Source organism: Schistosoma mansoni, chromosome 2, assembly GCF_000237925.1.
Source record: "Schistosoma mansoni strain Puerto Rico chromosome 2, complete genome".
NCBI lineage: Eukaryota > Metazoa > Platyhelminthes > Trematoda > Strigeidida > Schistosomatidae > Schistosoma > Schistosoma mansoni.
This window is the reverse complement of record NC_031496.1, coordinates 147,005-161,279: the sequence shown is the minus strand read 5'-3', so window position 1 is coordinate 161,279 and position 14,275 is coordinate 147,005. Positions and strand designations below refer to the sequence as shown.

General features: G+C 38.1%; 1 protein-coding gene across 1 annotated transcript in view; it reads left to right on the top strand.

Moving 5' to 3' along the window:
* Positions 1-278: 278 nt before the first annotated feature.
* Positions 279-14,275, top strand: part of Smp_139790 (protein kinase) — a gene marked incomplete at its 3' end in the record, with an annotated part of 100,084 nt that continues 86,087 nt past the window's right edge. Inside the window, exons 1-7 of the mRNA XM_018795236.1 lie at positions 279-471; positions 507-655; positions 686-750; positions 789-895; positions 1,399-1,426; positions 2,448-2,520; positions 8,680-8,811. Of these exons, the coding sequence (XP_018649569.1) occupies positions 340-471; positions 507-655; positions 686-750; positions 789-895; positions 1,399-1,426; positions 2,448-2,520; positions 8,680-8,811 (686 nt within the window). The 5' untranslated portion in view covers positions 279-339. The remainder of the gene's footprint in view (positions 472-506; positions 656-685; positions 751-788; positions 896-1,398; positions 1,427-2,447; positions 2,521-8,679; positions 8,812-14,275) is intronic.

Genomic DNA, 14,275 nt, shown 5'->3' with positions numbered 1-14,275 from the left:
CACAACTTCTACCCCGTTAGAGTTTTCAAGTGCTGGAATTCGCTGCCGACTGAGCTAGTCCAAGCGACCTCCCAGGAGTCCTTTAAGAGGAAACTTGACTTATTCTTAAGGACTAAGGATAACATATTATTATGATTTACCAAATTCTTTTTTTTCCTCTATTATCGTTCATATACCTAGGTTCTTGCCTGGAGGTATTGGTGATCCACTGCTACCAGACACGGAAGCCCGTTAAGCGAAAGCTTCTTCTATTCCGTCCTCAACCATTTGAACCATTTGAATGAAAGCGGTCTGTTTGGTTGTTTGCGGTGCGAAAGCCAGTGATGGAGTTTCTTCAAAATGTCAGTTAGATCAGAACTTAGCGAGCAGAAGTTAGGGTACATAAGAGAGTTTGTAAACAACAAAGACCCAAAGGAAGAATATAAACTGATCCAGAGCATTGGGACTGGTACTTACGGTGAGGTTTACAAGGTATCATCTGTTAAGTGATACATTATTATTTTCAGGCCATTCGGTTAAGGACAAAGGAATTCGCTGCTGTCAAAATAATTAAAGTTGATGCTAAGGATGATGTTCGTGCTATACTTCAGGAGATACAAACCCTCCGAGAATGCCGACACTGCAACATCGTACAATTCTTCGGGAGCTATTTCAGGTATAGTATTCATCGTTGTAATGAATTTAGGAACAATAAATTGTGGATATGTATGGAGTTCTGTGGAGGATTCTCTATGCAAGATATCTACACAAGTAGGCACCTTGATTCATGACATAACACGAAAATATAGATATCCAAAGGCCCATTGAGGAGAATTGCATAGCTTTTGTATCCAGGGAAACGTTACGAGGCATAGAATACATGCATAAAGCAGGGAAAATACACCGTGACATTAAGGTATTTAGTACTTCAAAACTCTTATTGTTAATGTCAAGTAGTTTAACATTTTGTACCTGATGATTTTTTTTACAAAGCTCTCCTCGTAAAACATTTTATTCTCTTCACCATACCGATCTAATAGCATTAATGTTGTGTACCTACCATAGAGTAGCCCAACTTTTCTCAGCAGCCACTGGTGATCATAATTCGTTGCCATACCTAAGTACTCGTAATTGCATTAAGAGTATTTCACACTTGGTCGTGGTTGGTTTAGAAAGCTATAAATATTCCTACAGACTCTATGAATGATAACACAAGTGGTTATGGATTTCTTCATTGGTTCTGAAAAAAATGGTTGTGATTGCTGCTTCTGAGATCTCAGAATAATTGTATCCTAAATAGTCGTCTATCATAATTTGCTTAGAATGTTCATGATATATGTACTTAACCTATGATTTGCAAAGTTTTTTTTGTAATATACAGTATGAATCTGTGACATTTATTTGATTTTACATTTATAGGGTGCGAATATTCTACTAACCACTGACGGTGATGTCAAAATTGGCAAGTTCATTTATTCTCTGTATATTCTGTTCGTGTTTCAGAAATTTGATTAGTAAACTAATATTTGTATCGTTCCAATGACGGAAAGTTGAATCTCCAACGTTTCATGGCTTAGCACAACCTTCTTAATAAAATAATAACTTTTTCCCACTCGGAGATCATACACATTTGATGCACAAATTGCTCGGTTTTTAAAAAAAGTTTAAAAAACAGCGCTTAGGCTGATCATAGTTTGTTTATTAGACATTATCTGGTATTTAGTCATCGGTTTCAAACCATTGAGGAATAACGAGCTTCATCTTTTCCCTTCTATAAAGCCGTATATAATGTACAAAATATATCTGATTTTGTTCGTTATTATTTAGTTTTAGTAGGGAATTAGATACCTGAGAGACTATTGTCCCTGTGTTTTACAATTAATACTGTTCGTTTATGCTTATAAGACTTACGACAAACCTTTTTTCACAACATGGTCGATTCGGTTGTGTGGCTCATTTTTTGTGCCATTTGGATAAGTATATGAAATAGTACCTAATACTGAGTTTAGAACTCCCATAGATTTTTGTCTCGCTCATATAACTTATTTTTACGTAACTATATATCAACTATGATGTTGGTGCAATGAAATACGTTTTCAGTAACTTACCCAGTCAGATCTTTCATCTTATATACTTAGTTGTTATTTTTGTTAAAATTAAATATTTTGGTCCAAGTTTCCAATTTAAACACGACAACATTTTCTGACCTTTAATCGCTAAGGTCACTAGCCTCCGTGAGAGTCAATGAATTCAAGTGACAGTGGATTATTTTTCTGACGATCGGGTAGTATAAAACAACAGTCACCTTTAATTCGCAAAAATAACCGACCAAATCGTTCTTATTTTCGAAACGACTTGTACCAATTAGTTGGGAACTATTTTTGAAGTTCGTCACACGTAACACTTATCTATGATGATAACAAAGTCTCGTAGTTTTAAAAGTTTCGTTTATCTTCATTTTCTTGCAGCCGATTTCGGTGTTGCAGCTCAAATCACACAGACAATTCAGCGTCGAAACTCTTTCATTGGAACACCATACTGGTAAGTCTTGGTTAACTCACTTTGTTACATGAGATATAATAAAGAGAATATTTCTAAAGAGTAAAGTTGGAGTGTTTATTTCGCTCATATATTTGTCATGTAGCTAGTTTAGCAATCAGGATTGGGCCGATGAACGTATGTTCCAGATCTCACTTTCTTGTAGCCATTTTGTTTGTGTGAGCTAGTGATACTCTCCGGGTGCTGAAATTAGAGGTGACTAGAATCTGCAACCCACTAGACAAAAACTGATTGTCTTAACTGCCAAGACACTGCTCCATGTATTCCCTATTGATTATGACTGGCTAATCAATCATATTAAATCTTTACAATATAAAATCGCTACTCGAACTAGATACAGGATCCGAGTGTGGTCATTCACTTGACCTCACTCCGCTAAAATGGAGAGCTGACGAGATACACCCTCCGTGTATCTGGCGACCCGATGGCTACTTCTCGTGGACTTGCAGGTGTAGGCATGGCACTTAGTACGAGGGCAAAACAAGCACTATTAGAATGGATCCCTGTTAACAGTCGTCTATGTGCTGTCCGGCTAAATGGCTTCGTAAGAACTCGGAAGGATATGCACACGCGTCGTTGCCTCTTCGTCGTTTCTGCCTACGCTCCCACTAACTGTAGCCCAGATAAAGTGGAAGAGGACTTTTCCAGAAAGCTCTCTGAACTTCATAAAGCTCATCGCTCGGATATAGTACTTGTAGCGGGTGACTCTATTGCCCGATTAGGTAGCTTAAACCAAACAGAAAGACATTTAGGTGGGTATTTTAGTATTCTGGCTCAACGAACCGATAATGGTGATCGTCTGTTGCAACTATGCTCAGACAATCGTTTATGTTTAGCAAACTAACTTTAAACATAAGGAGAGACATTGCCTAACATGACGACCACCTGCACCAAACCAACGATGGACTCAAATAGACCATATTTCCATCAGCCATCGTTGGAAAGGCTCGATAGAAGATTGTCACTCGTATTGGAATACTTGTTTAGACTCTGATCACGCTTCAATACGAACACGCATTTTTCTGCGCCTCACTAGACGCATGAAAACTACACTAAGAAGACCCATTAGGATTGAACTGGAGGACGAGAAATCCAAATGTAAATTCCAGGAACAACTGAGTTCTTATCTAGGCAGCTCTGTAAACGAGACTGATCCAGATGCTGCTTGGAAAGACATACGAACAGCTGTGGAGGCAGCAGTCACATCTATTAGTAATTTAAACCATAGGGCTCCAAAAAACCAATGGATTTCTTCCAAGTCTATTTCACTGATGGATTCGCGTAAATTCATCCCATCAGGCTCTGAACATGATGAAGAGCAAGAGCAAATCAGATCTAGGTTAACCAAAAGTGTAAGAAGCGATCGTGAGCAGGGGTGGGCGATGAAAGCAAAATAGATGGAAAAAGCAGTGGCTGTAGGCAACACCAGGCAACTCTTCAGAATAATAAACGAAACCGGAAACAAGAAGAAAGAAGACGATCTCGGGAAAAATGAGACTTATCTGATCTCAGTCCAGACGTTTGGAACGATGGGCGGAAAACTTTAGAAGACAGTTTAGCTGGCCTTCTGCTACTCTACAGTTACCCATCATTCCCGAACAGTCTGAATGGAAATCTAGCCGAAGCTCAAAAGGCTATAACTAATGTGAAACGAGGAAGAGCAGCTGGTCTAGATGGATTGGTTCCAGAGGTCTGATTTTACAACCTCAAGTGGTGTCTGACAACGCTGTCCACTATCTTCATTTTTGTTTAATTTCATCATAGACCTACTGCTGGAAATAACACTCTTCGATTGAATTTTCAGTAATTGATCTCCTACTAGGAGGTCCACTTATCGATTTAGAATACGCAGATGACATAGTCCTGTTTGGTGAAGACGCTGATAAAATGCAGTCTTCTGTTAGAACTGAGTAATAATGCCAGGATATTTGGAATGTGTTTCTCCCCCTCTAAATGTAAATTGTTACTCCAGGACTGGCCTGCGTCGACAACTTCACTTATCTTGGAAGTCTGATCTGCCCTAATGCGTTGGTGTCTGACGAAATCTCAGCACGGATTCAAAAGGCTCGTTTGGTTTTTGCCAACTTACGTCACCTATGACGAAGGTGAGATATCCGTCTATCAATTAAGGGACGAGTATACTGCGCAGCAGTTCGCTCTGTTCTACTTTACGGCTGTGAAACGTGGCCATTAAGAGTAGAAGATACTCGTAAGTTACTAGTATTTGACCACAGATGCCTTAGAAATATTGCTGGCATCTACTGTGATCACGGGGTAAGTAATAGTGAGGTTAGACACAGGGTATTAGGGAATGATGGTAAACAAGTTGATGAGGTGATGAATCTTTATCGACTGAGATGGTTGGGCCACGTGTTACGTATGCTTAAACATTGATTATCACGACACGCTATGCTGACTAATATTAGGGATGGTTGGAAGAGAGTTAGGGGTGCCCAAATCAAAACGTGGCATCAGAGCTTGAAGTCACCAACTTCTAGTCTGAGCCATGTTGGTTGATGCAGACTACTTGGTTGGAGTCTGCATGACTATCGTAATCAATGGTTGGAGACTATGGAGAGTCGGTCACAATGACATATGTGTATACACTTTCTATCTTCCCTTAAACCGTGAGATTAAAATTGCTTCATGCCTTTCTTCGGACTATTTCTTTCTCCCTGTATTATATCCTTATGTACAATCTTTCTTTTATATAATACTACCATTGAAGTAACTAGTTCTATAAATGTGGTGTTCATCTTGTGATAATGAGGTGTGGCAACTTGGACCGATGCATATATGTGCCTGGTCTTACGTTGTAGTTGACTGACTGACTCGAACTAGATTTTACGTCTGTTGTTTTCTATTCCCAGATGCCTTAAAGAAATCCAATTTTTAATAATACTTCCATTTATTTTCACTACTGAACAGAGGGTATTTGATTGGCATAGTAGTCCCAAACGCTCCGGATTCTGTTCGGATAACCGAAATCTGATGCTTTAAGCTGCCAGTAATCAAGTTCTACATGTTCTTTAGTGTATGTTTGGAAGATTACAGTATTGATAAATAGAATGTTAAAGCAGCTCAGCAACTAAGTAAGAATACTAGGCCTTGAGTTACACTTATTATGTATACGATCCGGTAAAACTAACTGGTTCCACGATCAGAAGTATGGTCGAGGTTCGAACAAGTAATTCAGTGATTGGGACCGCCAGTGATTTGAATTCTATTTCATATAAGATCCAATTTGAAAATCGATTCTGTTTGCTAGAATTACTGGCAAAAATAATTTATATTTTAGGAATCCCTTATCTATGTAGTCGTATAGATGTACGTAACATTAGAAATGAAAGGTAGCTTAGCTACCGTATTGTTTACACCGATTTATCATCCTATTTCACTAAGCGTAACACAGTTTATCTTGCTCAAATTATTCTACTTTGTGCACTTCAAAAGCATAACAAACTGTGTTAACCAAAATGTTCTTGGAGTGTTACAAAATGGATTTTAAAATAATTTCATAGCGGTATGAGCGAAGATGTTCAGTCTCTCGACATAGATCTTGACCTTGGAATATCTTGAATTATATTCTTGAACCTCTGGCTAACCCCTCAAATTAATATAATAAATTTATCAATTGATACTACCCAAGTGCTGAAAATGGATTGAGTGCAGTGGGGTTTGTATTTGCGCCTTTAATGAGTGAAAGCCGAGTGCTTTAACCAGTCAGTTAGCTACAACGTAGGACCAGGCACATATATACATCGGTCCAAGTTGCCATACCTCGTTAGCACAACAAGATGAACACCGGATTCATAAAGATAGTTAATTTAGTGGTGGTAGTATATAAAAGATAGGTTGTATATAAGGATATTGTGATCGATTCTGAGCTATGTCACTTAGAGTCTCCAGCCATTGGTTACGATAGTCACGCGGACCCCAAACAGGTAGTCTGCATCTGCCAACATGGCTCAGACTAGAAGTTAGTGACTTCAAGCTCTGATGCTTTAACCACTGAACCATTACTCTATCGCTTTCAAACTACTGAGGCAAAATTAGTTTTCTTGACGTTTTAGGTACGTCTTATTGATAAGCAAGCAAGATACGTAAATATGCAGTATGTCATGTAATCGATCTACCATAAAATCACAAATTTACTACAGTTGGAAGTGTAAATCTGCTACCTGAGGTCTAGAATTCTTGGGCTTGACACTTGGAAAGGCTCTGCACACATTGATAGTTGAATGTACCCATATTAGGGTGGAAAAAAACTGTCCATTACTATCTAGCCTTCAGTGGTTATTCATTTAAAACCATTGTCATGCAAGGTATTATACAGAAATTGAACGATTTACACCAACCTCTAATGTAACGAGTTAAATTGATTCAATGAAAGTTATTTATTGAAATGCGATACTGAAAGTACATTTTCATAATGAATTGTTACGGAGTTTGGTTTGGTGAGTTTTTGATTGGTTAAACTAAAGAAAAGGCCTTATCGACATATAAAATACAATAATACTGCATACCTAAATGTTGGCATCTTACGAGACCGATTTATTAAAGTAAATCCACAATTGGACTGATATCAAAAGACATGAAAACTGTCTAGTCGAATAGGTTCTTTTTACCTAGTAACAAACATGCTTACATACAAATATTTAGAAAAATAAACAGTGGTCTTGAGTGCTGTTAGAGGTATAAGGGTAGTTATCACTTCCCGGTCGCCCACACCATGGAAGAGTTCTTCTAGACGTACCCGAAAAGGAAATTGGGTTAGAAGTGGTCTTAATGACCTGAGAACGTGACCGCAATGCCCAAGGGACAACTGCTTGAGGTCGGTCACACACGACATTTTTGTATGTAGTTTTTGTGTTAGCTCCGTACTTGTTGGGACCTTACCGCCGGAGACAGATATCCGTGGGATAAGGTGAGGTGTATATTTTTAGGGTCGACCTTTTCTAACCCCACCCGTCCTTGTAGGAAGGCAGCATCGCTGTTATGCTGGTTGTCTGAAGGAAACACCTTACTTCCGTCACACTACTGTACAGTCAGCAGTACGACTTCGGACCTTCGGTTTGCTGCTTTTAATCTTACCTCTTTTCAACCGACCTGCCTGACATGGTAGGACCTTGAGGAACGATTGTTCCAGCCAGTATAACTCGATTGGTTCATCACGATAGGCAAGCCCGACCACCACGTCAAGGTAGCAGCAACGATCGGCAGAAAAATAAACATGATTAAATGTCTTAGATGATTTGTGGAAACTAACTGTATAGGTCACTTGATTCTAGATTCATGAAGACTTTTCCCACGATATCTCCCTCACAAATTAGTATGGAGTTTCCCTGTTGGGACATTAGTAAAACAATGATACTCTTGACTTGCTTCGTATAGTTTACAATTTTCGTTAAAATTTTTCTGTTCCGTCTACTGACTCTGATCTTACTATTGACATTAAACTTAAGACACTCCTATGTTATCGTCTGATTACTAAACAAGCATACATTTTTTGTTTCACTTCCTTGCTCTTCTACAGTTGGAGGGGGTTTTGTGGAGAATTTAGTATTTTCACAGTTGAAATCATGAGTCAATTGAAGCTAGACTGGTAGGTCCTGGGTTCGAATCTCGCGAGTGCGGGATCGTGGATGCGCACTGCTGAAGAGTCCCATAATAGGACGAAACGGCCGTCCAGTGCTTCCAGGTCTTCTGGAGTTGGTCAAATGATTTTTCAAAAATGCAAGGTATAGTGCTTTGATTAAATCTGAATCAGAATTGACTTTGTTAAAGACGTTGCCCATCATATCATAAATCGAGATCATTCACGTTAAACACTACTTTATTCATTATATGAATATATTCAAGCATACAACTGTGGGATTACCATTCTTCTGCAAGACATAATCTCTATTTTTTAAATAAGATGTGCTTAAATAATGGAAAAAAGATCTCACAGACTAATCTAACGGATTGGTCATAAAGTCAATCGTCGTTATGCAGAAGTTAGCCAAACAGTCGATAGATACAAGGTTAAAGAAAAACCTTCCGTTTTAGTCACATTTTCTTATTTCCATTTTACTCTATTAACAAAGTAAAAACCCTCATGTAAACATGTGTACTGTTAGTTTGCCTTGTTTTTTTCAGGATGGCCCCTGAAGTTGCAGCTGTTGAACGTAAAGGTGGTTATGATGAAAAATGTGATGTATGGGCATTAGGAATTACTGCTATTGAATATGCTGAACTACAACCTCCATTATTTGATTTACATCCTATGAGGTTCGTTTTTATGCTTTATTTTTCATATATTCATTTTAATTCACGTTGCGGCAACTGATTTATCATGCACAAATGATAGTTATTGATTTATTTTGTTGTTTAATGGAAGGCCCTGTATACGAACACCTCAGGCAGAGTGAGGGCATACAACCACCTTTCTCCGTTGTTCCATTCAAGCAGTGGGGTTAGGCAGGGTTGCCCACTCTCACCATTCCTCTTCAACTTTGCCATCGACGACATCCTGGAAACAGCTCTGATGGGTGTAAGTAATGGCGGTGTGGATCTGCTGCCTGGAGAAAGACTTCTTGACCTTGAGTATGCGGATGATATTGTCTTACTGTGCGATAATGCTCAAGGCATGCAATCCACACTTAGTCAGTTGGCAATCAGTGTCCGCTGGTACGGCATGTGCTTTGCACCCTCCAAGTGCAAAGTACTCCTACAAGACTGGCAGGATTCTAATCCTGTACTCACCCTGGATGGTGAGCAGATTGAATTAGTTGAGAAGTTCGTGTATGTAGGTGGCTACATAAGTGCTGGTGGTGGCGTGAGTGATGAGATTGATGCACGTATAATGAAAGCCAGAGCGGCTTATGCCAATCTGGGCCATCTTTGGCGCCTTTGTGATGTTAGTCTGGCTGTAAAAGGTCGGATCTACAACGCGCCGGTGAGAGCAGTTTTGATTTATGCTTGTGAAACCTGGCCTCTCCGAGTTGAGGATGTCAGACGACTCTCTGTGTTCGATCATCGTTGTCTCCGAAGGATTGCTGACATACAGTGGCAACACCATGTTAGTAATGTAGAGGTTCGGCATCGTGTGTTCGGGCGCAGAGACGATAATTCAATTGGTGTCACCATCTGGAAACACCGACTTCGGTGGCTTGGACATGTTTTACGAATGTCGTCCCAGAGAATTCCACGTCGTGCATTATTTGCCGACTCTGGGACTGGTTGGAAAAAGCGGAGAGGTGGTCAGTGTATGACATGGTGTCGTGGTATGAAAGAAAGCTGCAAAGGGCTAGCTTCTGTTGGTCCTTCACGAGTCCCTGGTTGGGGTCCGAGAGATGGTGCAACACAGTGGCTAGAGACGTTATCAGATATGGCTCAGAATAGAAGCCAATGGCGAACCTGCTGTAACCTTACTTTCCTCATAAAGAGTGGTTATAACTTTCTTAACTGAAAGAGTCTTCTGGTTGTACATTTCAGTTCCCCCATCATTACTCCTTTTTGCTCTTCCTATTTTTTTTCTTCTATATATACGCATCTTCCCCCTTTCTCTTCCCATTTTCATTGTTCTGTGTGGCGCATATGTATCTGGTGCCCCTTTGTACCAATATGTATGTGTTTAAATAATAAATACAATAATTAATGGAATAATAGTTGAAAGTACTCTAGTGTCTATTCTAAAAAAACTCATCACCAACAGTCTATAACTGCATAAATTTCTATGCTTTATCGGTTGTGCTCAAGCTTTTCCCTTATTATTAGTTTATTACTTTCCTAATATACTGTACTCTCAGAGACATAGTCAGATGTATCTATGCGCATTAGTTGTTAGACTAGTTTGTTTTTGTATAGTGTTATCACTAAATTTCCTATTGAAGATTGAATATATATATGGATTAGCTAGTGAAGGGAGGTTGTTAATACAAAAGATAAAGAGAATCGTTTGTATTGATTATTCATTGAAGTTGTATTTGGAGTTGTTTCTCCGTATTATCAAGAGATGTGAAGTTAACTGAGGATCTAGGTTTTTCCTCGTCGTTTTACATTTGACAGTTTTACTACTATACACAAGAGAGATTATTTGAATAAAAAGTGATCATCAATTTGGATTCCTTTAGTGTATTTCAATTTTTTTTAAACCTCGTCACATTTGTTTGACGGCGTTTAAAGTAGTACTGTACGATGGAGTTGGTTATTCGTTAATTCCCATATTATCATGCTTACCATTAAGGGAGGGACCTTGAATGACATGGCTCAAAATCGTTTGCTATGGTGAAGGTGCATCCACTCTTTGTATTCTACCAAATTCTAATTCTCTGAATTCTTCATGTCTCTCTCTTTTTTTCTTTTCAAATTGATTTCACTGTATTATACTCCTTGAATAAAATCTTTAACCCCTAATCTTTCGGATTACTGCCTATACTCTTACTCGTTCTACCACTATGGGATTTGAATCGACAACTTCATCTCTGTGCTAATGTGGTAAAGCAACTCGAACTGATGTACGTACATACAAAGTTCTAGGTTGTGACAGACTGACTGACTGAGTTAAGTATTAAAAGAATACTTGTCTAATACCAATAATCAATGATTAGAGATAAATACGTGTATTGGTTTGGAAGCTTCGACTCAAATCTTAGTACTAGGTAGGTCTGAAAAGTCAAAGGGGTGCATGTTATTGCTTATAGTTATCATAAGCATGACAACTTTTTGTATGTTGATTTATTAAACATATGTCAGTTGTAATTTCTTCTGTATCTATTCCATGTACGGAAAATGATTTTGACGGTATTCAAGTAGTTAACCTGTATTAAATCCCCTTGACAGGAAACTTTGACAGTTTCAACTTATAATATACTTTTGTTGTCTTTGTATAGTTGTGATCTCATATCGATTTTTTCCTTAAGACAAAATCAGTCAGTCAGTCACAACGTAGAACTTCGTACGTACATATGTACATCGGTTAGAGTTGCCATACCACATTAGAACAGAGATGCAGTTGTCGATTCAAATTCCATAGTGGTAGGACGAGTAAGATTATAAGCAGTAATCCGAAAGATTAGGGTTTGAAGATGTTATTCAAGGAGTATAATCCAGTGAAATAAATTTGGAAAGAGAAAAAAGATAGAGACATGAAGAATTCAGAAGATTAGAATTTGTGGAGAACACAAAGAGTGGATAAACCATCGCCATTGCAAACGATTTTGAGCCATGTCATTCAAGGTCTCTAACCATCGATTGTTATCATCTCTCGGTTCCCAACCAGGTAGTCTACACCTACCAACATGGCTCAGTTCAATTGTCACTGACTTCATGGATTTGTGCCACGTTTTGGTCTGGCCGTCCCTAGCTTTCTTCCAACCTACTCCTACACCATAAAACATCTCACGTCATGGCAGTCGGTGGTTGGGCATACGTAATACATGTGTCCCAGCCATCTCAACTGATGAAGTTTCACTACTTCATCAATCGATTTGCCATCCTCACCTAGTACCGGTTTCCTAATAACTTCATTACTTGCTCGGTGGTCCCAGGATATACGAGCAATGCTTCGAAGACATCTATGATCAAATACTAGCAGCCTACGAATATCCTCTACTGTTATCGGCCATGTTTCACTGCCATAAAGTAGAACGGAACTAACTGCTGCACAGAAAAACCCGTCCTTTTGTTGCTAGACGGATATCTCACGCCATAAATGACGCAAGTTGGCAAAAGCTAGACGAGTCTTCTGTATCCGTGCTGAAACTTCGTCAAACACTAGACTACAAGGGCTGATGAGACTCCCAAGATAAGTGAAGTGGTCAACACGCTCAAGTACTTCACTCCCTATCATTAGTGAGGGTGTCAATACAACCCAATCCTGAAGTAACATTTTGCACAAAATCAACCCTATTTGTTTACATACAGTTTATAATAGATAGTACTTCATAGAAACAAACATTCGTTTTAAGTATATCAGATACTTACCTGAGTATAAAAATACATGATTTATATTTTTCACTTACCAATCTTGACACATCATTTCTGCTTATCTGTAGTAGTTTAGGCACCTGCCCTCTTAGACATAAACATTTACAGTCATTGGTGTATGCATAAGTAATCATTTTGAGATGATGAAGAAGATTTATAGCTCAGGTGGGTGATTTTGATGTAGGTTTATTCTCTGAGCTGGATGGTTTGGTTGTAGAGCAACACTTCACTTCTACCCAAATTTTGTGCTAATGATGTCGTTCAGAAGGACAATGAAAGCTCCACGACCAAAATAAATAAGTAATCATGTTCGATAAATAGTCTTATTGATTTGCTTTTGACTAATAGGTTGCATGTTTGAACCTCGCTCAATGTAATCCGTTTTAGACAACTGAGTACATGAACATGTACTTTTTAAATGAGAAACATTTTTTCTTACTTATGTAGGTATAGTTGATTTAACGATTTAATGTTTTCTAAATTTAAATATTTTTCATCATTACGTAACATGTCTCACGCATCGACTTCAATTCAGTGACCAATGAACATGTTTTATCTTAGTCTTGGATTCCTTAAGATATCACACCTTCAAATATCAAAGCAAGCAGGTCATTTGTGCTCACAGTAACAATATTGGACAGAATTTTGTTATAAACACTGAAGTTTGTGTAAGGTTAAATAAGAAATGAAGCTAAACCATACGTACATCACATACACAATTCTATATCAGTTTACTACTTATCGAATACACATTTTCTGTATCTTAGTTACAGCACAAATCTTGAAACCAAGTTCCCCCCATCATTACTCTTCTCCTTTTCTTTTTTTTCCTTCTTTTACATATACACATCTTCTTCCTTCTCCTCCCATTCTCATTATTTTGTGTGGCGCATTCTCATTATTTTGTGTGGCGCATATGTATCCGGTGCCCTTTGTACCAATATATATGTGATTAAATAAATAAATAAAGTTCTGATTTAGTTGCAAAATTGTCACTTTAACAATCAGTTGTACTGTATCCTAGGTAGCATAGGATATTTGTAATAGTTATGTTAAACTGTTCATAATCACGAACCGATAAGATTTCTAAAAATCTATCTATTTATTTACCTATATATATGGTTATGCTGTGCGGCTGTCATAACGGAAGTAAATGTGTTTGGGTTCGGATCTGGGACATTATAGTGACCGAAAGTTAAGCCACTGCCTCTTATTCTAAATAGTTTTGTTAGTAACTGAGTAATTGCTTACTTTACTAGTTTAAAAGTTTATCAACATGCCAGATATCCACCATGTATTACCGATTTAAAGGGGATAAGTATCAAAATATGTTACATTTAAAAGCATATATTATCCATAAGACAGTATAAGTAATAAAAAGAAAAGTAAGAGAGATCAATTTTGACTTTATTATTTTTATATATTTTGCCAGTTCACTTAGTATTGTTTGTTTGAATCTTCCCATTGATGTTTGGGACTGCAACTGATCAGTCTCTTATTGGCCATATGTGCATACTGTGCGTATTACCTCAATATAGCTTTAATTCACAAGCATTATAAGCAAATATAGATAGTGACTAGCAACGGAATCCAGGACGCACGTTTGTCCTATATTTGGGGATTCCTATGCTGGTAACCATAGTTACAATTATCTCTTATCTTCCCGTTGTCATTTTCATCACATGTTTATGCTTCCTTCAACAAAAAAAGGAGCTGAAACAAGTACTTGATGCTTACACCACTGGATAAAGGAGGTCTTAATTAA